The sequence below is a fragment of the Parus major genome, chromosome 3 (assembly GCF_001522545.3).
Source record: "Parus major isolate Abel chromosome 3, Parus_major1.1, whole genome shotgun sequence".
In the NCBI taxonomy this organism is placed as follows: domain Eukaryota; kingdom Metazoa; phylum Chordata; class Aves; order Passeriformes; family Paridae; genus Parus; species Parus major.
The window spans coordinates 85061982-85087664 of NC_031770.1; the positions used below are offsets into that span (position 1 = coordinate 85061982).

At 35.5% G+C, this 25683-nt stretch overlaps 1 protein-coding gene across 1 annotated transcript in view; it reads right to left on the reverse strand.

Moving 5' to 3' along the window:
- The window catches only part of ADGRB3 (adhesion G protein-coupled receptor B3), a 443080-nt gene that overhangs the window by 199149 nt on the left and 218248 nt on the right, over positions 1 to 25683 (reverse strand). Inside the window, 2 exon segments of the mRNA XM_015620795.1 lie at positions 17361 to 17469; positions 21944 to 22017. Coding sequence (XP_015476281.1) covers positions 17361 to 17469; positions 21944 to 22017 — 183 coding nt within the window.

The window sequence follows — 25683 nt, forward strand, 5'->3', positions numbered from 1 at the left end:
CTCGGGAGAAATATCTCAGTATTATTATGGTCATTTCAATAAAACAACTGCACAATAAGGACATGCTTTAAAAAAGATCTAACTAGAAAATTTGGCCTATAAAGAATGACAGAGCTTTGTTATTATGAGCTGTTATAACGCAATCACATGAATCACTATGGCATGTGGACCTTGTGCTCAGCTCTTGTTATCTAATTCTGGTCATCCCATCTCCAGCATCCCCCACTTCTTCCCTCCCACTCCCTGCAAATGAGAGGCTTTTCTTGTTTATCGAAGTTGTGGGAGGAGAAATTAAAAAAGATCCAAGCATCTAAGAAAGAAATGGAAACAAACAGTCAACTAGTCAGCTAAGTCACATGTTACACAGTTACTGTTTCCCTTGTCAGAATTCAGGTGTCTTACATTTTCATTCATTATGAGTGCAGTTGACAGAGAAAGATAGAGGTGCCTAATCAGGGTTGCTTGTGTTGCCTCCTCAGGGTTCTAAAAAAACTTCTGAATTTTGATGCACAGTGAGCTTAAACTGCATATAGAAATACTGAATTAACCCTTGCTTGTTGCCTGATGAGAACATAAAATGCACATTTTTACTGAGCTCAATGCTAAAATTAAACATAGAATATAGTCAAAATAACCAACTCAAGATATAATGTAGCATTATACCTGCAGCAGAGAGGCTTTTAAGTCTGAAAGAAAGTCTATTTGGATTCAGACCAGATTTTCAGATGCCCTTAGCATGCCTTCAGTTTTGCTTTTACATGCAGCAGAGAATGACCACTTTGGACAGTAAAAGTGTAGAAAGTACTGTGATTAAGAAAAGGTTTTCCTGAGGCATGACAGATACAGCCATAAGGAGCCGCCATTGCGCCTGGTTCTACACCACTTTCATTCCTAACACAAGCACCTGATGGGAATCTCCTCTCTCTGGCACCATATCCAACCTGCAACTTGTTTTCTCTTACAGTTATTTCTGTATTTTTGGGGGTTTGTTGCTATGGTTCTTTCTTCAATTTCTTGCTGTTCCTTGCAGTATGTTTATGAAATATTTTTTCTGAATAGAGTCCCCCAAACTGGAACTATAATGCTTCAGTGAACTATCCCTTACTTTCTGGAGATATTGCCCGTAGGTAGAAGCTCTATAAAGTTAAAATGTGATTCTACATTGTGCAGTATTCCATAAAACACAATTACACCTACAAGCTAAAGTAAAAAGGAAGAGTTTGTGCATGTTATTACATAAAAAAATCATGATGAATTTTTTTAAACGCAATATAATGAACATGAAATATGGAAATATGAAGCAGGGATGGAATTTTTGTTTCCTATTGATCAACAGTTTTTGCAACCCACCAATACAATAAAATGGCTATTTAATAAAAATTAATTTCCTGTACCTGAAAGTCCTAACAAAAAGTAACTGAATGTATATGCCAGAGAAGCCATAAATTTAGTGAAAATTTGCAAATTATTTTTAGAAATAATCTATACATTCAGTCTTGCAGACTTATTCAGTGTCAAGTATTCTACACCTGAGTTCAGTTCTGCTATTACTGCCATACCTTATTTGGGGTAACTGTAATTATCTCCACAGCTAGATCCAGGAGATAGCCAGAAAAAACAAAATATTTCTTGCCTTTCCTACTACAAATCATACCCTGGAGAGCTGGACAATCAAAATGTGCAACTTATATATATGATCCTTCTTCCCCACCATATCCAGATTATAGCATAGTTACTCAACAAACAGTATTTTACAGGATCCTGGAAAGAAAATTGCATTTTCCCCTGCCTTTAGTTATTTTCCTGTCTTTGTTCTGCGTTGTTTTTTCAGTGCTATTGCTTTTATAGAATATTTTTTATGTAATAAATGTGTTTTCTGTCTCTAATCCCAAAACATCTAAATGGTGCTTTATTGGAAACTAAACTGACTGCACTCTGGTGGCAAACATTCATAATAAAATTTCCAAAATAAACAAAAAATGAACAAATTTAAGGGTCAGTGTAAGGATGCTCAGTTATTTGATAATATTTCAAAACAGTAATTTTTTTCAGAAGCACAGATGTGGTCAGAAAAATCTGGACCAATCTTGACGTGAACTGTGGCTATTAATAAAATCTTAATGATTAAAAAATCTGTGTTCTACAGTTACATTATGTTTATTGCAAAGGGACATTTGCATTGCAATGAACCATTTTCAAAGGTGATCAAAGTCATCACTAAGTGCATGTGCTGAGACAACATACTTGCTTCCAGTGCTTGGAGAAAGAAATTAATTGGACATAGAATATTTTTTTCCCCAAAAGTTACATAAACAGTCACATGCAAGAAGGGTTGGAAGGAGGATCCAGAGAACTACAGCCCTGTCAGCTTGACCTCCACGACAGGTAAGGTCTTGATATACCAGATCCTTTTGAGTGCCAACATGCAGCATATGCTGGACAATAGCGGATCAGGCCGAACCAGAATGCGCTGAGGAAAGACAGGCTCTGCTTGACTGATCTGGTTACCTTCTATGCAAGGTAACATGCTTAGTAGATGAGGGAAAGGTTGTGGATGTTTTCTATCTAGACTTTAGTAAAGCCTTTGGCACTGTCACCCCTGGCATTCTCCTGGAGAAGCTGGCAGCCCATGGCTGGGACAAGGGCACTCTTCACTGGGTTATAATCTGTCTGGGTTTAGGCTGTCCAGGCTCAGAGAGTGGGGGTGAATGAAGTCACATCCAGCTGGCAGCCAGTCACTAGTAGAGTTCCCCAGGGCTCAGCACTGAGGCCAGTCCTGATTAATGTCTTTATCCATGATCTGGGTATGTCAATCAAGTGCAGCCAGTTTGCAGATGATACCAAGTTGGGTGTGCCTGTTGGAAGCTAGACAGTAGGAAGGCTCTGCAGTGGGATCTGGACAACCTGGACTGACTGGTATATTAAAATGGTCAGAGGCTCAGTAAGACAAAGTGCAAAGTCCTGTACTTGGGTCACAATAATAACATGCAGTGCCGCAGGCTGGGGGCAGAGTGGCTGAAAAGCTGAAAGGTAGAAAACGACCTTGGGGTGCTGGGTGGCAGAGGCTGAACATGAGCCAGTGTGTGCCCAGGTGGCCAAGATGGCCAATGGCATCCTGGCCTGTGTCAGCAATAGTGTGGCCAGCAGGATTAGGGAAGTGACTGTCGTTCTGTACTTGGCACTGGTTGGGCTACACCATGAGTGCTGTGCTCCTTTCTGGGCCCCTCACTGCAGGAAGAACATTGAGGTGCTACAGCAAGTCCAGAGAAGGACAATGGAGCTGGCAAAGGGTCTGGAGAACACTGATTATGAAGAGTGCCTGAGGGAGCTATGGGTGTTTAGCCTGGAGAAAAGGAGGCTTGTGTGGTGGGCTTATCACTCTTTAAAACTGCCTGAAAGGAGGCTGTAGCCAGGTGGGGTCATTATCATCTCTTAAGTAACTAGTTAAAAGACAAGACGAGATGGTTTCAAGTTACGCCAGGGGAGGTTTATGTTAGCTATTAGGAAAAGAAATTGAATGAAAGGGTTCTGAAGCACTGGAACATTCTGCCCAACAAAGGGATGGAGTCCCTATCCCTGGAGTTATTTAAAGATGTTTAGGTGTGGCACTTAGAGACAGTTTAATGATGAACATGGTGATGTTATGTTAATGGTTGGACTCAATGATCTTACAGGTCTTTTCCAACATCAACTTTTCTATGGTTCTATACACATTAAAAATGGACCTGATGAGAATTTAGTAGAAGTGACAAAAGAACAATAATCAATAAAGTGAAACAGCTCATTTAAGCACATTAACAGGAATAAACAAGTTTCATTATTCAACAGAGATGTAAAATATTGAGAATTATACACAAGAAAGGATAAGAGGTGAATGGAAGCCTTTAAATAAAATCTGCAAGCATGTTTTAATAAGCAAATCCTTGGGTATTTTAACAATGGTGCACTACATTTAAGTTATGTTTATGGATTTTTTATATTATGCCTTCTTTCACTTTTTTCTGCAACAGATCAATTTGACACGGGTCCAAAAAATTAAACTGAGAACAAAGAAATTTCACTTGAATAGTAACTTAACTTAGTTTTTCTTACGTTCCTGGGAAAGTCTAGCCACCAACTACACAAACATTTTCTTCTTTAGTTCAAAGTTTAACATGTTATAGAAAAATCTGAATGATAAAAAATTCTACCTGTTTTTATATTTCTACTAAATGGAACCATTTCAACATGAAAGATTAAGACAACAATACAAAAACTAAGTCCTAATGTTCTGTACCACCAAGATGTTCAAACGTTGAGAAGAAACAAAAGAGTATTTTGGTAATTTAACAATTTCTAGCTTGTCACACAGCCTGTGATAATTATCTAACAGAGCTATGAGGTAGCGTGACTTTGTTTAAGATTTTTTAGTGTAAGGTCTAGCTATATTTCCATGAAGCACTAAATAAAGGGAAAAAAAATGTAAAAAAAAAAAGAAAAAAAAAAAAAGAAGAGCTGCAAGTTAAACAATCTCATTTCATGACCAGGTATAGCTAGGAAGGACTTTAAACAATTCTATAACCACTGACAGTACAGATTAATGCTGAGTGACAGGTAAAAATTTGGATACAGCAGCTAGTGGTATCAATAAAAATTGTATCTATAGGGGAAAACCCCATTGAAAATGTGCATGTAGCGCCCTAGACAGAGACTCTGCCAAACCATTTATTAAAAAGCTCATGAGTAAATATGCTGTTAGAGAATTTAAAGAATAACAAAATTATGAACAGAAGAAAATATTCTAACAAATACCTACAAGAAACAAGAATTACCAAATTGCTACACATTTACTTTCCTACCCATTTTTCCATCTTTGAAAGAAAATTCTTAAATTCATCCAAGTACATTCAAAGAAACAACACATATAGTCAGCAAACTACATCTAATATCTTCTCAAATAAAATTAAAAACAGTATATACATAAACACTTCAAAATCCTCTGAACTTTGCTGTTGAATACCATTTCTAAGTAGAAGAAGAAGTCCCATATCTGAATGTCTTGCCCTATTGATGTGCAGTCTCTATGACTTAGCTTTACAAGACTTTTGGGTATGTGTAATTTTAACTTCTGAAAATTATTTCTAAGTACAACCACAAATGTAAAATAGATGACACAGTATAAAATCACCAGCCATGTCTTCCAGTAGTGGAACTATTCATCCAAGAAACAGGTATAAGTTCAATTTGGCAAAGTTAAATGACATTCATTTTGCAGAAATTAACTTTTCTTTGTGCATTGTTGACTGTGAATGGAGACCATTATTTTTCATTGCCTAGATAGTGATGCAATTTTCAAAGCTAAATGAGCATTAAAAACATTCATTCTATGCTTCTGCAATGAACAATCTAAGATACCTAATGGCAAAACGAGACATTCCCTTTAATCTTTATGAACGTATTCTATTCCCTTGAGATTAAAATGAAAAAATATAAGCTTGCTATATTTTTGATAAATGTTTCTCTAACAAACAGGAGAAGTCTTGTGTGTGCAGATGCAGCAGCCTGCCTGCCTGCCACTCCCTGAAGATCCAATCATCCTGATGACTGTCCCACAGTTTCTTCCCCTTGGGCAGGCCAGTCTCTTTTCATTCCTCTGCTTTATTGGAGATGAGATTTTGGTGCCAATAAAGGGAAGAAATATGTTTCACCAAGGGGCAAAATTCATACACATATGAATGGGTTTCCAAGTACTTGCCTTTGATATCGGCTCACATTCTAGTTATGCTCCTCTACAACAGGACCCCAGACAGGATTTTTTGGAGAAATGACAGTACCAATATACTATTTTCCCATAGGTGTTCTTGAAATCTATCTCACTTCAAAATACTTGACTACTGAGTAACAGAAGACAGCATGAGACCGTAAGATTTTACTAGCAATGTGCTACAAAAAACAGCATATAGCTAACCCTGCTATTAATTGAAGTAACTGGTGAATAAATGGAACATTTATATGTTAGGAAAAATCCACAAAATAATAGTCACTAAATAACAACATAAGCATTGAACCACAGATTATATGAAAAATCTTTCAAGCAATGATATCAAATATCTTTTCTAGAAGACCATTTCCCAACCTGTATTAATAGAAGATTTACAGAATAATGTTGCCTAGGGCTGATTACATGCCTCCATGATTGTAGAAAGTGTTTGTTTACACAAAAAAGAAAAACAATCACAACAATATCAAGCTATTTGTCACTACTGCAGGTGATTTAAGTATTTGTGCATGCACCTAGTGCCATTCAAACACTGCAGGCCACAGAACTGTAACACATATTTTGAGTGAGGGAAAGTTCTTTCTCTGTCTCCTTCCCACTGTAATGGAGATGTAGAGCATAGAAAAAAACCAAAACATAAAAGGTATATTCATCTGTAGTAGAAGAAATCTCTGATTTTTATCACAAATTTTATCAAAGATTCTTTATCTGTGCCTTCAGGAGTCCTAAAACTCAAACCTGAAGTCAAGGGAAAGAAAAACTTACGCTGTGAAACAGATAAACTTAAAGGTTCAGATATCATAAGGTACAAAATATACATTAGAACTTTCAAGCCCTGTTAGTGATTTTAACACTCAGTACACGGACCCTTTGGGATGCTTTGAACTGATCTTACTGATGCTTAGCTCTGTTGGCATTATACAATCTGGCCTTAACAGAATGGCTCAGATACACACATATCTTAGGTCTATATACTCAAGTCCAACTCCCCATAAAAAAAAAAAAATAAAAAAAAATACACATACAGAAACAAAATTACTCAGAATTATATCTACATGTGTTTACATGGCTTTGAAGCTTCACCTCAGTATCTGGTAGTCTCACTGCCAAAATAATTGTTACCATAAAAATACTTTTCTCTGGTATTATTAGTCCACTAACACCCTCATGAAAACAATCTGAAAATGAAATATTTCTATCCAGTTTGTTACTTTATTTGTTATGCTGCCTTCAGGCTATGCAGTTTGAAAAAGGCAGCTCCTTATCACTATTTGGAATTAAAATCTACAGTCATCACCAAGGAAATACTACTTTTTCAATACTGAAGGTTGATTTGTCTAATACTATGGATGGAAGTTTTTCCCCTTTTTCTATTTCTATTACTTGGTTGTTTTATTGGTTGGTTTGTTTTTAGCTTCTTTAGATTTTTTTTGCTGTTGCTGCTTCTATTGGGGGATTTTCTTTTTTTTCTTTTTTATTTTTATTTATTTTTTTTTTTTGTGAGAGGCTGGGGAGGCAGGGTTGTTGTAGTTTTATTATTTGTTTGGGGTTTTTTGATTTTTCTTGTTTTGTCTTTCCTCACCCTTGAAAGGCCAGAAAAATGAAAAAGAACTTTGGCAGTGTGCCATATCATTACCTTGGTATAAACCATAACTCCATATTCACAATGGAGCTTTGGGTAATAGACCTGTTTCTGACACAGTGCAAGTATTAGGCAGAGAGGATAGCTGGATTTATTCCTGTTTTAACTGACTTAGAATTTTCGGGAGTTCACTTTAATTCTATTTAATTTTCCTTCTCTCATTTTCAGTAGTGAGTGAGTAACAAAATGCTGTAGAAATCATTAAAACTGGGGCTGAACTTTGTATCTGCAGTATTTAGCCACAGCATCTCCAGCTGATGTTCTACCAGCTGATGGCTGGATGCTATTGTAGTAACTCTTTCAGAGCCAAAAAATCCCAGAATGAGGCATCAATCTGTATAGAATTGCATCTTGTTATTGGACTATGGCACTCCTGTTTAAGGAAGAACTGTATGGTTTGGTTTATTGTGACACTACACTTCACTGAACATGATTGTTGCCACTTGGCATGACCTTACTATGAAACAAACTCTCTTGGGTGTGCTTTAACTCCATTACTGCATTAATGTAAAATTACCACTACAGATGCATAATTTCTATCCCCTTAAGCCTCATTCTACCTGTAAATTGTTGGAAGTCACCTAAAGGTCCACCTGCTCAAGGCAAAGGAGTGAATAAGGTCAGCTATTCACTTTCTCAGGTCAATAGTTAAATGCACCAGTTAAAGAATGTCCTGTCATGGCCAATCCACAAATGGATTCCTTTAGAAAACAACAGCTTTTAATTGCTCATTTGAAGAAAAAAAAATGATTCAAAAAAGAGTTCAGAAAGAGGTAGAAATTTAGAAATGATACAACAATATGAGATACATAAATACTGTAAAAAGGAATTTCCTCAAATGGGCTGTAGATACTACTTTGTTTCAGTTGGAGGCATTTTTTTAATGAGACAAGAACCTGTATGTCAGCATTTTTTATAGCTTCCATTTGTTTAGAATATTTTACTCCATTTAATTTAAGGTAGAGAAGCGAAACACTTTCAATTATTCTAGTTTCTTATAGCACCCATTTAAAAATACTGAATGGTTATCTTTAAGGTTACTTAATAAACTGTATACACAAAAATAACTATGGAATTATGACTATTACTAAGAGTATAACTAGGGAATCAAGCTAGGTTTTTATCCACATTTGTGAAGACTGATAAAGATTCATATAGACATTCCCTTGATATTTGGAATTTTCCATCTTAAGTAATGGAGAGCTGCATTTTCTCAGGATCACTGAGTGTGCAGGTTTAGAAGAGAGAAAAAAATCTACTCTTTTATGCACTGTTCACAGCAAGTTTTCAGGGAACGTGAATCATTTAATAAGCTTATTTTATACTTAGAAAGAAATTCAAGCTCTTGAGCATTTACTTCAGGCATTAAGTCAGATGCTGCAATGAGCTGGACCTTCAAAGTGTGCATGAAGTCTTTCCCCTTTAATCGGTGGAGAAAGCTTGAGTCTTCTGAAAGCAAACATATTGATCTGACCAAGGAAGTGCTGAGAGTGCTGCAAAGGAAATTATATTAATATATAGAGCAGAAGTATGTAAGAGTATAAAAAAATTGCAATTGACCTTTCTCTGTAGTTTCACTAAACTTTTATCTGTTTTTTCTCTTCTGGAAGCCTTTGACTATGGATTATTACATATGGTTTGAGCAAGTAAAGAATACAGAAACAGGAGAGTGATACTGGCAGCACGTAAGTACTAGGACTTTAAGGATTTTTTGAGAACTGAAAAAAAAAAAGTTATAGGTGTTCCCTTTCACATAAGCAGAGCATCTGCTCAACCAACAGCATAGAGGTTTGGGGCAGGAAAGACTGATGGGCTACATCTGAGTGTGAAACAAACAGGATGAGAACCTGGAGCCAAAGTCATGAATGAAAAGAGTAGGTGGAAGGAGACAGAACTTAGAACTTCTCTGGCCACCATGTTTGCAATCCAGGAACAAGAATGTGACCAACTGTGCACCACAGGACAAGGAGAAAAGCATTCATTCTGATGATGAGGACTGTTTTCTCACCTAGCCTATTCCCTGAATGATTTCCTGACAATGTTTGGGTAGGTGCCACAAATTAAACAGTGTGGATAGGTGTAGGACCATTCTGAAGCCTGCATTTTGTCCTTTTTGATTCATGTTTATAAATACAGTCATAAAAGCCAGACACTAGCCTGAAATGGGAAGATAATGGGAACTAGCTCTTTTGGGCTGTATTGAGATGAAATGGAAACAGGCAGAAGTCTACATAGAAAAATTATGTAATAAAATATAAGAAAAAACTTTTTATCTAGTTGTTGATTACTTTGGGGTGTAGTTTATCAGTTATTCAAAAGAGAATATAAATATTACATGATTTAAAGAGGACTTGTGTTTTTATACAAGTTTCAGTTTATTTTTTCTTTGCGAGAATTTGTTCCTGACAAACACCATGCATAAGTATATTAATCATTATAGAGATATTTACATATGAAGTATGACACACTACAAGGAGTGATTCCTGTTTACCTTCTTAAACCACCAAATGCAATTCACACAGTTGCTTAATGGTGAAATTTTCCTTTTGAGAAATCATGGGGTACTCTGGAATAACTTGATGGAAACAGGAGAGAAATCTGAATGGCCTTTTGGGGCCACTTTACAGGATCTGATTTTCTATTTGTCTGGTAGGTGCAATTTTCCTTCTATTAGGAAAAATGTTGAAACATTAGCACTAAACTATTATTATTATATTATATATTCTATTATTATATTATTATTAACTAAAAATACCCACTTTAGAATCCACACTGTACTTTTGCACCACACAGACTCAGAACAAGAGGTAATTTAATTACAAATGAATTCTGAGTATCTGTGTATGCATTTATTGAAATACTTGTTTCCTGGCTGAGATTTTTAGACATTTTTTTAATGCATTTGTGCAACTTAATATCAAGGCTGTGCCTTTTTTTTCTGTTTTTATTAACATATTTGGAAAAAGACCCTTTCAAAATTTTTAATAAATTGAGCCTCTTGGTACATTTTAGGCCAGTATGAAATTTGTTATATATGAGTCAGAGGATCTCGAGTGCTGCATTGAGGATGCGTATTGCATATCATAATTCTAATACAAAAAAGATAAGCAGAATAAGGCAGATGCCATTCAGATAAGTAAACAAACCATATAATGTGAAGTATCTTGAAAGCATAAACAGGATTTATAATTTACAAGATGTAAAAGTCTTACCCTGGGATAAGGCGAATGAACTCAGAATAATAGGCAGGAATCCAGCTTGTTTATTTATTAGCATTCCCAAAGCTATGTACCATTGATCCTGTCTTATTGCTAGAATTTTCCAAAAGCTAATTTGGTCACAAAGGTTTCTAAGTGTCTCTAGCTAGGACTGGAAACTTTTAAAATACATTCCATATGCCTGCTGATTATTTAGTGTTTTTCTAAAATTTCATGTTCATGAACATGGAATGGGAGATTGAAGGTGTAACAATAAAGTATTCAAAGAAAGGCGAGAATGGACAGTTTCAAAACATTTTCTGCCATATGGCATCCTAGACTGTCTGTGAAGGCAGAAATCAGACTTTGTTTCCTGCCAATGTTTATAAAACTTATGTAAGCAGCTCAGTTTCAAGTTTTAAATGAAATGTTAATTACTATACTAAATCAGATTACTCATCAGAGTACCAGTGTCACAGCAGCCATTTTTAAGTTGAGGGATAACAGGTTGTTAGCTAAAAGTTGATTTATGCATGGGAATATGGTTTACACCTCTTCCTTTTTCATATAATATTATAGCTAGCTGCATTTATCATGTAGACATACATCTACTTGTTTCCGTTTTGTTCCTTGCATGACCTTGGCCTCATGCTTATTCAGAATTAAATGTGCTTCAACAGTTAGGAATCTTTGTTTTTTCCTGTGAGCAAGATTAAACAGAGATGTCAGCCTAGTTTTGCTTTGTATTCACTTTTCAATTGTGTACATGCAGTGCCTTTTAATAATCTGTTCTCAAATGTCTGTTCTAATAATTCCAACTCTCAAATTTTTGATTATTATTCTTTATTTATATTTATTTTTTGGGTTTTTTTGTTTTGTTTTTATGATCATTCAGCTCTGAACCTCTCTGTGTTCACAGGTTTTATTGACTCACAAAAAACCACTCCTCTTTGGTTTAGATGACATGCATCATTGAAACATGAGCTAGTCACTAGGCTGCCTTTATGGCCAGTGGCAGAACTTCCACAGGGCAACCCATGCTCTTATTTTAGATGTCTGAGATGATGTGACTTGCTCTCCTGAGCAGCACTCTCCCTTGATTTTCAAGGACACTTAGGGTGACTTTGGCAAGTTTTTGATGCTTAGAGTAAGTAAAATGAATCCATGCCCATATAATCTCGATTGAAAAGAGTGTTGCAAGTGATAGCTACTGAAAATTTAAAAAAAAAAATCTGTATTTTGTTTAGACTGCTAGTTTTGCACACTAACACTGTTATTTTCTCTAAATGGCTTGATCTACTCCCTCTTAAATGCTCTGTCAAAACTGAATTTAATCTGCCAGTGTATATCCTTCTCCTTTTCATTTTGCTGTACTTCCTGGAAATCTTCAATCTTTCCTGCCTTTGACTAGTCTAAGTAACTTTGTATTTTATAAAACTACTGAACATTGAAACATCAGTATTCATAAAATGAACATTAACAAAAAGTGGCTTTTCACATGCTGAGAATTCTTGTTTTTTCCTTTCAGTTCTAAATAACAAGATATTGCTCTTCAAGATGATTTGGTTTTTCATTGATATCACAGAGCTGTAAGCTTGATTTTTGACAACTGAATGTCCTTTAGCCATTTTTTTGGCTGCTGCTCTTAAGGAAATGTATTTGACAACATTGGGGAAATTTTCCCTTACAAAAGAATCCGAATCTGCTGTAAAAATATGTATTCCTTAATGCTGCCCCCTATTTCCAATTCCACATTCCGCCTGTATCTTTAAAGACAGTTATGCTTCTTGCACTCCAATCTTCCAGTTAGAAATTTTCTTTTTAAGTTAAAGGTTGAATATTTCTCAATAGCAGTTCAGCCACCTTTTATTACATATCTTCAAAACTCTTCATGGTTCACTGTGATGAGAACTGAAATCAGCCAAAGCACTGAGATGATCTGCTCAGTTCTTTAGTACTCAAAGGAAAATTCAAAAGGCTATTAAAAACCAAAGTTAATTCTTTAATCTAAAATCAGGAACTCATCTTTTAAAACAGACAAAACTGAAAGCTATTGGTTAAGAGAGAATGATGACATGGTTTAAAAGCTTTTGTCCCACTGTGTGTTGTATCCTTGCAGGTGGGTCTGTGCTTTCAGTGAATTCAGGGACTCTGAGTGATAGCAAGAGCTTCTGTTTGTTCACACTATCGTTTTCGTGTGCCTGCTCAGCTGGTCTGGAGGAGGAGGAGGTGGAAGAAGAAGAAGAAAAAGAGCAGGATGAGGAAGGAAGCTTCTGTGTTCTATCAGAGGCTTTTATTTCACCTAATCATTTATTAAAGGAATATAATACAGAGCACAATGATAATGCAAATTCCACCTGTCGCAACCATGCATAAACAAAGAAAATTGTTGCTTTTATATTTGTTAAGTTTTTCATAGTATATTCTCTATCCTTGAGAGGAAAGCTAATAGGAAATGGGCTTTGCTTTAATGGAAATGCATTTGAATTGACTGAGCTTCCTCAATAACCCAATGAAGTATAGATATTGGATTATCTGGATGTGAAACCAGTCTTTGATGTTTTGTTCAAAGAAATGAAAAATTTGTGTTAAAAGCTATCACAATGAAAAGTTTAACAGGGCCATGGCAACAGTCATTTTAGTCCTCGTAGCTATTTTCAAATGTATTTTAATGTGGCTTATGATAGCCTACCATACATTTAATGTACCTTCCATCACTTCCCAGTTGTCATGAATTGAGAATGTGCAATGGAAAGTCATTGCAGCATGGCTGTTGTGTAGTAACTTTTTAAGCCAAAAATACTTGTTGCTGTGTCTTGAAACAAAGAGAAAATAAAATCCCCCTAATCAGGGCATTAGCATATCTGTGAAACACAATTAGGTGCTCAAATTTTTTATCAATTACTATTCAATTAGAAATGTCATTCAATTAACAAGGAACTTGTAAACTGAAATTAGTAGTGGGAAACCAAGAACTCACTGCATTACTGTGAAATTTGCAACAAATGTGGATTTTTTTTCCTCTGACAAGAAGAAGCAGTTCATATATAGTTCAAATTTAGCTCACATGCAATTTGTATTTAGAAAAAAAAATTCTGAACTTTAAAGTTACTTGAAAATGAAAACACAGCAAAAAGCATTTCAAGTATGTGAAGATGCTGAAAGAATATGGTAAATAATTATTAATTAAATAGGACCCTGTCAGCCTCACATCTGTGCCTGGAAACTATTAGAAACAATCAGGAACCATTCTGAAGCACATGGAGGACAGGGAGGTGATTAAAGACAGCAACACAGCTTCACCTTGGGCAAGACCTGCTTAGTGGTCTTCTGTGATGGAGTGATTCCATCAGTGGGCAAGGGAAGAGCTATGGACGCTCTCTGGACTTCTGTAAAACCTTTGACATGGTCCCAACAAGATCCTTCTCTCTAAATTGGAGAGGTAAGAATTTGATCAGGAAGCTCTTTGACAGATAAGAATTTGATTGGTCACACCCAGAGGGTAGCGGTTCATGTCTCAGTATCCTGATGGACACCAATGACAAGTGGTGCCCCTCAGGAGTTTGTGTGATGGGACAAGTACTGTTTAACACCTTCATCAATGACAAAGGTATCAAATGCATCCCCAGCAAGTCTCTAGAAGGGACTGATCTGGGTGGTGTGGTTGATACACATGAACGATGGGATGACATCCAGAGGGACCCGGAAAAGCTCAAGAACTGGGCCCAGGGAACCTTAAGAGGTTCAACTAGTCCAAGTACAAGGTGCACTTGGGTTGCTGCTACCCAAACCCTGGCATCAACACAGGTTGAGGGGATGAACTGATTGAGAGCAGCCCTGAGGAGAAGGACTTGGAGGTACTGGGGAATCAAAAGGTAGACCTGAGCTGCAATGTGAGCTTGCAGCCCAGAAAGCCAATTGTATCCTGAGCTGCATCAAAAGCAGCGTGACCAGCAGGGTGAGGGAGGTGATCCTGCCCCTTGACTCTGGTGAGACCACACCTGCTGTGTTGCATCCCAGCTCTGGGATCCCCAGCATAAGAAGGACATGAATCTGTTTGAGTGGGTCCAGATGAGGGGCATAAAAATGATCAGAGAGCTGGAGTAGAGTTGCTATGAAGACAGGCTGAGTTGGGGTTCTTCAGCCTGGAGAAGTGAGGGCTTCAAGTAAACCTTACTGCAGCCTTTCACTATCTAAAGGGGGCCAAAAAGAAAGATGAACAAACTTTTTAGCACGGGCTGTTGCAATAGGACAAGGGGTGATGGTTTTAACCTAAACAGGATGAATATAGACTAGATATAAGGAAAAAGGTTTTTACAATAAGGGTGAGTAAATACTTTAACAGGTTTCCCAGAGAGGTAGTAAAGACACCCCATCCCTGGAAACATTCAGGGTTAGATGGGATGGGGCTCTGAGAAACCAGAGTGAGTTGAAAAATGTGTCTTCTAACCCAAACTATTCTATGATTTTAATCTCTGAGCTATTGGATTTTTCTGTTTAAAGATGAATATAGGTAAAATTTCAGTCTCATTTATGCACAGTATCTGCTTCCTGCATTAAATGTGTTTATCAACTTAAAAGAATATTTTTATAAATAAGACTTCACACATTTATAAACCCTTGTTGATACAGAATAATTATTGCTGACCAGTCAAAAACTGCATAGTTTATTCTTTTCAGTTGAGATCAACATAAATATTCCCCGAAACACAAGTACATAGGCAGTCAGACAGTTATGCCAATGCCCTGAGGACAACAATACTAAAATGGAATTATTCCAGATACATTCCTTTCTTGTTAGTGAAAATAAGAAATTACTCCTTGCTGATAACAGCCTTCTGTCCCCATCTCAGCATGTCACCTGAGCTCAAGTATTCTGATCAATTATTTGCACCACAGTGACCCCATCCTTTTTTGATGGCTGACTGAGCCTAAGGAGGATAAACTCACACCAGTATATCAAGGCACATAGCTAGGTAGTCAGATTAAACCTATAAATTAATTTTCAGTTTTCATCATTCATTTCTCACTCTTTTCCTATTCCTTTGATGGTTTTATAGTTAAGAACAGACCTCCTGAATGCCTAAAAATATCTTACATGTGGGAAGAGGAAGATAATCAAAAGACTGTAAAGATTCTGCAGTTAGCTAAATCAACCAATGCACAGTACAGTTTCTGATTCAAATGAAATATTGTTGCTATTTCCCATGTGAAGCCATGAATATGTAGAGACACAGATTATTTGAAGGCATCTCCTTAATTTGAATGCATTTTCCTGTTCGATGTTTTTTTCACATTTTTCAGAGGACAAACAGATTAGAATGTACTACAATGTGCCAAGCAGCATGGACTGTGCTCTTTAAAAAAGCTCATCTTTTATTTTGTCAGAAAAATGTCATGGAACTAACATTTCAGAAAATATACTTTCCTTTATAAATTTGTTCAGGGCCTAGCATAATGAAGGACTGACAACTTTAAGCTTTAAGTGGTATTACAGTGCAAACAGTAGTACCACAAGAATAATAAATCACTGGTTAAAACCATACTGCAATGTTTTAAACATTTTAAGACTGCCAGAGTTCATTTTGGGGAGCTCTTTGACATGTCTCCAGTACAAGGTTGTGCCTTATAGGGTTTTGTGTTTATAGTCTTGCCACTCTGTAATATGAACTGGAGAACAATAATATTTATTATTGTAGAACAGCAAGCTAAATATTCAATAGGGACAATCCAACATTTTCACTGCTCTATTCCACCACTTAATTTCAAAATTACCATATTTTCTTATTCTAATATCTTGCTGAAGAACTGACTGACATGTATATGTAGTAAGATACTAACTTAAAAATCTGAAAAAATGTATTGACAACTGAAGTTTTGCTATCAGACAAATACATATTTTGGATTTATTCCTTACATACAACTTCCTAAAACTTTCCTGGCACTATAAAAATGAAGCTATAGCAAGTTAATTGATTAACAAAAGTATTAAACAAAGACAGAATGATTAGAGAATAGTTTTCAAACTGATTTTTTTCAATGTTTTAAAAAATGCTTTCATATTGCAGCTCATTTATGACTCCTAATAAATGTAACTGACTTTCCAGGCATTTTTATATTTTATATTTCTTATTCTATGATTATTATCTGGCAACTCTCCAGTAGCAAAAACAAAATTTGAAAAATAAATCTGAATAAAATTTTGAAGCTGCTACACATAGAAAAACTCACATAAGAAATTCTAGATTTTAATTATTTTGGCAACAACTGTACATTTTTCAAAGTTATCATTTACCTATGGTGATTATTATCACACCATGACACGTACAAAGACTGTTTATTGGGAGAACGGAATATTAAAAGGTAATGTCAACAAAGTAAATGCTTCTCAAGCTATTAAGTATATGAAAATTATCTTAATTAGCACAATTTTATAAATTAGCATTTGGAACACTATGTATCCTGGAAACACTTTAACATGTACCTACAGTTTATAGTATTCAGGTGAGTATTTTCTTAATTTTGATACTAAAACTTTGAAACTTTGCATTTAGATCTTCAGATATGATTATGAAGAAATTCAACATGTAAGACATTCTGCATGTGCTAAACCAGAGGGGGGATAACCATGCAACAGATAATCTGGAGGAGGAGAAGAAACCCAATCTGGATTGTGATAGAAGCAGCAACTCCATAGTACATACTTGGAACTTCTGATTTTCAATAGGTCATAAATTTGATAGAAGAAATTTCTATTTCTTACCTACATTTCCAGTCATTAGGTATGAATTCTGAAAGTCCATCATTCCCATTCCAACAATGTGTATAAAATCTTCAATCACCTGCATTAACTCCACTGAGCCTGGGTAGATCTAACAAAGGAAGGTCAGACATGACATTTACTATAATATCAAAATGTCTACGGCCTCAAATTCAAATAAAATCCAAATGCCATCAAAAGCAAATTGAGATGTAACAGTCAAACAGCTCTTCCCGTGTTTCAAGACTAAACAGTTTCTGTTACTGTAAAATAACCATTTTTCTATTAAATCCTCATGTAAACAGACAATACTTCCCATAAAGTTATGTGAAATCAACTGTGCACTGGAACTGTGGAAAATTTTCCTACTAAGTCACTGCACTTATCAAAAACTTAGTGGCCATTACTTTCATTAATGGTTAAAGCATTTCATATTACAGAACAACTCAAAATATTCTTCCTTCCTCTGAAGATATCTTCAGTAACTTCAGAACTACTGATACAAACAGTAATGCAAATCTTACTGTGGTCTAACCAGCGTGATAATCTTTGTTGCATTAATCAACATGTAAGTTAAATATTTACTGGTAGAACTATTTTTGTTGCTGATATGGAACAGTAGAATCATAGAATATCAGAGGTTAGAAGGGGACGGTGGAAATCATCTAGTTCAACACGCTGTGCAAAACAAGATCAGCTCTAGCAAGTTTCCCAGGAACACATCCAGTTGGATTCTGAATAATCCCAGGAAGATGACCCCAGAGCTTGTCTGTGCAACGTGTTCTAGCATTCAATCACTCGCACAGCCAAACAGTTATTCTTATAGATGAATGGCATTTTCTTTAATTTTTTCCACTTGTTTTTTATTCTATCAATGGACACCACTGAGACTTGGCTCAGTCTTCTTTACTCTTTATCCCTTTCAGGAACTTTTAATATTGTCATGTTTCCAAGCAAAATAGTGTCAGCTATTTCAGCCAATCCTTGCATATCTAATGCTCTAATCCCCTGAACAACCTCATGGAATTTTTCTGAGCTCATTCCATTACTTTGTGTCTTGTACTGAGGACCCCAGAACTGGAAAGAGTAAACTAAAATAAATTGCAGTAGCCTTGGTATTGCTAATGTAGCCTTTCAATTTGGCTTTTAAAATGACAAAAACAAGTTTCCAAGAAATATAATTTATTTGCAAAGTTATAAGCTACTAAGAAAAACATTTTCTTTAATATTTAACAATAATGATTCAACAACAGAACAGAATTAGAAATCATAAGTTATTAATAAGACTAAAAGTTCTGTTCATATCACAAACATAAAAAAAAATCATTTTTTATTGCCTGTTATGAACAAGACAATTTTCACTAGTATCTTGCAATAGAAAAATAATGGATGACCTGTTCATGGTGCTTTTTTCTTCATATCAGTGAAATGTCCAAATTTCACTTTATAAGCAATATTCAACCCATTCTTTCCACTACTGGGACTGCAGACTCTCAAAAAAGCCTACAGAGCCTATAAATTCCAGCATGCTGCACTACACCTTCATCTTGCTCTATATATATCTAGATCCATAGTTGCTTGCTTCAGGATAGAGAATTTCACAAGGTGCTTTGTTTTCTACATGGATCTTTTTATAAAAAAGGTAAATAAAAGGTAAGGCAGTATTGCTGTTTTGAAGAAGAATTTCTTGTGACAATTATGATCCTAACAGGTTGCAAATTCTGCTTCAGGTGACAGAGACTTAATGTCCATTTTCCTAGTGACGAATTTCTGAGGTAGTAAGTAAGGTTTTTGCATCCATCTCATTCAAAGCACAAACACTTTCAAACTATGTACTAAGGAAAAATTTCAGTGAGATTTTTTTAAACCCTCATTCTTGCATATAAAATTGTACAGTAATAAACTGATGAGCATTCAGTTGAGCAGGTACTCCACAATTTATGTATCTGAAGTCCTGGTTAATCAACAGGATGCCAGCAGATCTTGATGAAGAACATGCAAAATACCTCCCATGTTTTGAAACTCCAGTATAAACTTACACATTGTGGATTGAAATGGCTTCCTGTGTGCAGTGCTTTACATCAGCTCTTAAAAAAAGGCAAGTATTAAAGTGAGTGCTGCTTATCTGAATGCTATATAACCTGTAATTAATGGTTATTAACACATTGGTGTTTCAGCTAGAAAAATGTGCTGAGGCATTGCAGCTGTATACTTGATTGAAAGTCAGCAATTTGCTGACAGTGAGTAAGATCCTCTTTCCAGCAAAGAATCTAGAAAACAGGCTAAGCGATCTATGCTAACAGTAGCTGTGGAGTTTAAGAAAACTACGCAAACTGGCAAAAAGGTTGGTTAGACTGCACCTAGGTTTACAATGTTTTATTATAGAAATTTAAGCCAAGTGGTTGAACCAGAAACAGCATCACCTTTATTCATTAGTGCCTGCTCACTCCTCCAAGCTGTTATGAAGAGCTACTTGCTTCCAAAATTTCTTTGATCCTACTTATGTAATTGCACAAGAAGATTAATAAGACCAGTGCCACTGGTTTTTGGGGAGGTCATATCTTAGTGGTCTAATATTTAGTGAATCTCCTAGCTTTGCAACTGGGAACCTATGGCCCATTACTGTGTTCAGCTCATCTGGGTTTCATTGGGTTTCTGCTGTACCTAGGTCTGTGAGACAATGATTTACCAGGCAGAGAGAAGGAGCTATGGAAAAGTAGAAATAACTTGTTCCCTCTCTGTTTTTCAACACCACTCCTTCTATGAGAAGCAATTAAAAGAGGGAAATGGAGATGTACTATTGCCTCTGTCTCCACATTCTCAGAATTTATTCTTAGGTGCTGTCATCCCCAAATCTCTGGGGTCAGATGGCTGACATGGAATGGGTAAGCAGGCAAGATAGATATAGAAGACAAGGTCGATTACATAGGAGTTGTATCACGTCTGTTTATGAGTGGGGCTAAAATAATTGCTTAATATTGGTTTCCTTATCTTGGTGTTGTTTATAGAAACTGCCCACATGTATGTGATTTTGCTGCTTCCATCCATCACCACTACAGAAAATGACACACTTTGTCTATTTTTGTATTTGGCTCTTATACAGAGGAACAGAAAAACAGCAAAAGAAAAAACATGATTCCCAGCTGAATTTTATTGGGTCAGCTACAGTGTCATGTCCCTGCTGCAAGATTTGAATTAGTAGTGAAAAGTCCTGATCTTCCCTTTCTCTGTGATATTTTAAACATGAACTTACAGAAAAAACTAAGGGTAAATAGCTTCAAAGATCTTTAAAAGCACCTTGTAATTTATTAAGAATGACATAAAAAGTGAACAAATTTCAATTATCTGTAGAACAAAGTCACAATGACTGCTCAAGATTAGAGCAAAGATCTATCTTGCCTTCGACAGTGGCAAAAAGCTGATGTCTAAGGAAGTGTAAAGGGTCAGGAATATAGTGATACTTGCTTGGAAAGTCTTGCCCATCCTTTAGCAGTTTTTTTGCCAAAAGACTCCCTTAAGCAAAGCCATGTTTTTTCTTTCATAAATTTGCCTATTCATAAAAATGCCTATTATACCTTTTTAACTTGTGTCCTTTCAGTTGCAAGAAGTTCTGCAAGGTAGCCTTCTACAGAGTAAGTATCTCCTGTATTCATTCTGAATCTGCCACTATTTGATGTCCTTTAGTTATTTTACAAAAAGCACAAGTGAATAGATTAAGCATTCCTGCAGTACATTCTGCAAAACACTCCTGATTTTAAAAGCTTCTATTGAAAATAAGTGCACTTGACTCTCTTCCATACTGAAATATCTTGCTTTGTTTAATTATTCTTCATAAATAAATGTTTCCCTGCCTTTGAGCAAAATTTTTCCTCTTTACATAATGATGTTCATCCCCATTGTCAGTGTTATTTGTACCTGAATAAATTTAAAGTATTTAAAGTATTATGGTCATATTAATGAACACAAATCTTTACATTGTCCAGTACCTTCCTGGTATAAGCATGTAGGAAGTTCTCATATCCAAGCCAAACAAAAATGGGTTTATTTGAATTTTAAACTATTTTATCATACATTCATGATTTTTGCTAGACTTTTCTATTTTGTAAAGTGTTATCATCATATCCTAGTCCAGAAATATGTCAGTCCTGAGAATCACAACTGTTCTTCTAAACACAGCCTTAAGGATATGAAAGGTTTATTTGCATTTCTGTAAGTTGTTTAGGGGTGTTTTAGGAGGTCTTTGGGTGAGGTCTGACATGTTGTGTTTAATAAAGCAGCACTGCAGCTAGCCCTCAGTAGCATTTTTCTTCTTTTTCTTTTTATGACTTAATTACAATTTCCAAAGCAAAGACATAGTGAATAATCCTATGGAATGTTAATAATCTGTTTTAATCAAGAGAAGCAACTTATATTCTAAGTATCATTTAAATATAAGGAATTAGCCAGTTGGTCCTGGAATTGCTCCTTTTTGAAAAGGATCTTTTTTTCCCCAAATATTCTCTCAATTAAGATTTCATTTCAGCTACAGCAGGCCACATTTTTAACCTGATTTCTGAAACCATATATTAAAGTTTTTCAAATCTTACCTGTTGCGCATCTTCCCATTTCTCTTTGTTTTCTTCATCTAAGAGATTACTTATGATTTGAAAGAAGTTCTGAAAAATCAATTAAATAAAAGACTAAGTAAAATAATTTAAAAAATATGAACTACCACATCCTAATATGATATTAAGAAAGCTTTCTTTTCTCCACTACAGATGCAGTTCTGCAGCCTATTTTCTGTCAGTGGAAGACATGACGTAGCAAAATAATACATTAGACTGATAAGAGGGCACATATTTTATGGTAAATTTTTAATTTTTGCATATATAATCAGATTCCGTAGTACCACTTCATATGAAACAAGAACTGTTTTAAACTTGCTAAACTTCTAAGTGTGATGGTGTTCTGTTCACAAATGACTCTCACTCCAGATAGTAGACAACTATAGATTTTTCAAAAAACCAAAGTCCATTTAAGAAAGCACCAGTCTCGGGTCTTTAGCTTCTATTCAAAATGAAAAAATGATCCTTAAGAACCATACATAGGGCATTCAATGGCATTTCATTGCTCAATACTGTTTAAAATCAGATGCTTTTTACTTTTATATGTCACACTTGCCTCTATCCTTTTAGAAATTTCAACATAAAAAGAATAAGCAGTTTCTGTTTCTTTGACCTTAAGCGGTTAATTTCTTTTTCTGATTCTCTTACTCATTGAAGTATAAACCAAAAAAAAAAAAAAGGGCGGGCCGTTTGGTTCCTTCTTGCTTTTAAAAATTCCTTTTTTTCCAATTTTTTTTTTGGAATTTTCTTTTTTATTTTTTTTTGTTTTTTGGCATTTTTTTTTCCAACGTTTTTCTTCTTTAAAGGTTAGGATTTTTTGCGTTTTTTTTTCTTTTTTTTTTCCCTTTTTTTGCGGATTTTCGTTTTTTTTTCCGGCTTGCCATTTTTTTTTTTCTTTCTTAAAGGTTCCTTTTGTTTTCCGTTACTTTTGGTTGATTGTTGCATTTAGTTTCCCCAAATTTTTTTAGTTGGATTCCCACCATTTTGCCCTTGTTGGACTTCGGTTTCTTGTTCTTTCCTTCCCTTGCCTTTCTTTTTTGGCCTTTTTGGGTTTTAACCGGGCTTTAATTGGGTTTTAATTAGGAGGCACTTTTACTTCTTTTTCATTGAAGTTTTGGGGATTTCACTTGCCCATTGCTTGAACTTGGAAGGGAAAACTTTTCACCTTTGTTTTTTGTTGGTTTTGTTTGAAAGGAATTTATTTTCAAACTTGGGTTTTCCGGGCCTTTTTGGTTTTTTCCCACTTCCTTAGTTAAACCTTTTTGGGCGGCAAACTTGAGGAAACTTTTTGAAACTTTTTTTTTTTTCTTTTTTACCTTTTTCCCGTTTTACCTTGTTCCCACCCTTAACCCTTTGCCGGGCAGGGGGTTTTTTTTTTGCTTATTCTTTGGGAGTTTACTTTTGCCACTTTTAAATTTCTTTTGGTTAAAATTTTTTTCACTTTGTTCGGTTTTCTTTTGGGGTTGCTTGCCTTTTTGTTGACTTTGGAAAAATTATTCTTTTTCTTTATTGGGGTTCCACTTTTTTTTTGCTTAGGTTCCTTGGCAAATTTTCCCCAGGTTTCGTTACCCCACCAACTTTCTTGAAAGGAACCAAATTGGTTCGGCAGGTTCTTTTGAAATTTTTAGTTAGGCTTTTGACCAGGTTGGGATTTATTGTTGGGCCTTAAAGGAAAATTTTTTTCTTGTTTTGTTTTATTTTTCGGCATTCTTAAGGATTTTCCGTTCGGTTGAAATTAGGCTTGGTTTTGTTTCCTTCTTGTTTTTTTCCTTGGATTAATTTTCTTCCCTTTCGGCCTTTCCTTGGCAAATTAAGGCCCATTTTAGGGGTTTTTTTTTGTTTTTTTTTCCAAGGGTTTTGCCATTTTACCCGGTTTGGCAATTCCCATTTTTTTAATTGCACTTTCGGTTTTGAAAATTTTCCTTTTTCCTTGTTCCCCCAGTTCGGTTAACTTTTTTTGTTTTCCCCGGGCCATTTGTTCAAGGCCGGCCGTTTTCCGGGCCTTTTATTCCCTTTTTTTTTGGGGCTTGTTACTTTTGTTGACCCTTTTTCTTGGGTTTGGCTTTTTGAGGTTTTTGCTTGAGGAAAACCCTTTTGAGGCTTGTTGTTTTTCACTTTTTCCGTTGCATTTTTTTGGAATTGCATTGGTTGGAATTTTTACTTTTATTTCTTTGGGGCTTCGTTGGCGTTTTGGTTGCGGCGGCTTGGACTTCGTTTTGGGTTATTTTTTCTTCTTGGGGGTTTTTTTTGAGGTTGTTTTTGCTTTCCTTTGCGGCCCTTGTTTTCCTTGCGTTTTAGGCTTTATTTGCAAAGTTTTCGTTTTTTTTTTATTGGGTTTTTTTTGGGGGCCCCTTGGTTTCCTTGAGGGGCCTTCGGGATTTTAAATTTTTTTTTGCGGTTGTTTTTTTCCTTGGTTTTGTTATTGTTGTTTTTTTTTGTTTAATTTTTTTTTTTTTTTTGTTTCCAAAAGGCTTTAAATTTCCCATTACTTGCCGGAATTTTTTTTGGAAAGTTTTTTTATTGTTGTTGGCTTCAGGCAAAACCAAAGGTTGGGCATTACTTTTTTTATTTTTTTTTTGCCTTTGCCATTATTTTGGTTTTTTGACTTTTTAATTATTAGGATTTTTTTTTTTTTTGGGTTTTTTTTTTTTTTTTTTTGCCCTTGTTTGTTGCCTTTTTTTTGTTGGCCTTGGGGGTTGAATTTTCGGCCGTTTTTTCCTTCAAGGGGTTTTTTCAAGGCGTTCTTGTTGTTTTTTGATTTAATTGGGGTTGACCAGTTGGTTTTGTTGTTTCATTATTGATTGGTTTTGGGTTGCCTTCCAAAATTTTGCCGGGGGAGGAGGGTTTAAAAAATTTTTTTTCTTCTTTTGCTTCTTTTTTTTTTTTTTTTTTTATTCTTGAAGGAACCGGCTTTTTCTTTTGTTAAATTGTTTGCCGGTTTTGAGGGTTAATTTTTGGTTGCCTTTTGGTTGGGTTTTGGGGTTCTTCTTTTGTTAACCTTTGGCCTTTCTTTTGGACCCAGGTTTTTTTTTTTCTTGGTTGGGTTTCCTTTTTTCTTGACCGGTTCCTTCCGGAAATTTTTGGGCCGTTCGGACCCAATTTTTGAGTTCTTTTTTTTTTGCCCGGGTTTTTTTGTTGACCTTGCCGTTTCCGGTTGGGATTGGCCGGTTCCGTTTTCTTATTTTATTTTCTTTCTTTTCATTTTTTTTTTTTTTATTCCATTGGTTGTTTTTTTTTTTTCCGTTCCAATTTTTTTGCCCTTTTTTGCGGGCTTAAGGTTTTCTTAATTCTTTTTTTCCGGTTGGGGAGGATTTCTTCCTTGGGGGGATTTATTGGTTGGCTTTAGTTCCCTTCCCTTTTTGGCTTTCGGCTTGTTGATTTTTTTTGGGGGGGGGAGGTTGAGGGGAAAAGGGTTTGGCCATTCTTTTTAACCCTTGCTTCCCGGCATTGTTCCTTTTGGTTATTTTAAAGGGGTTTTTTTTGTTTTACTTTTTTTGGTTGAAACCCTTTTTTCTTTTTTTTTGTTGCTTCGGGGGTTTTTCCAGTTTGTTTTGCCTTTTTTTCTTGAATTTTGTTTCTTTTTTGGCCTTCTTTTCTTTGGAGGGAATTTCAGTTCTTTTTGGCCCGTTTTTGATTATTTTTCCAAACCCTTGTTTTTTTTGTTTTAAATTTTTTTTTTCTTTTTTGTTGGATTATTTTTCCCTTAGTTTTATTTTTTCTTG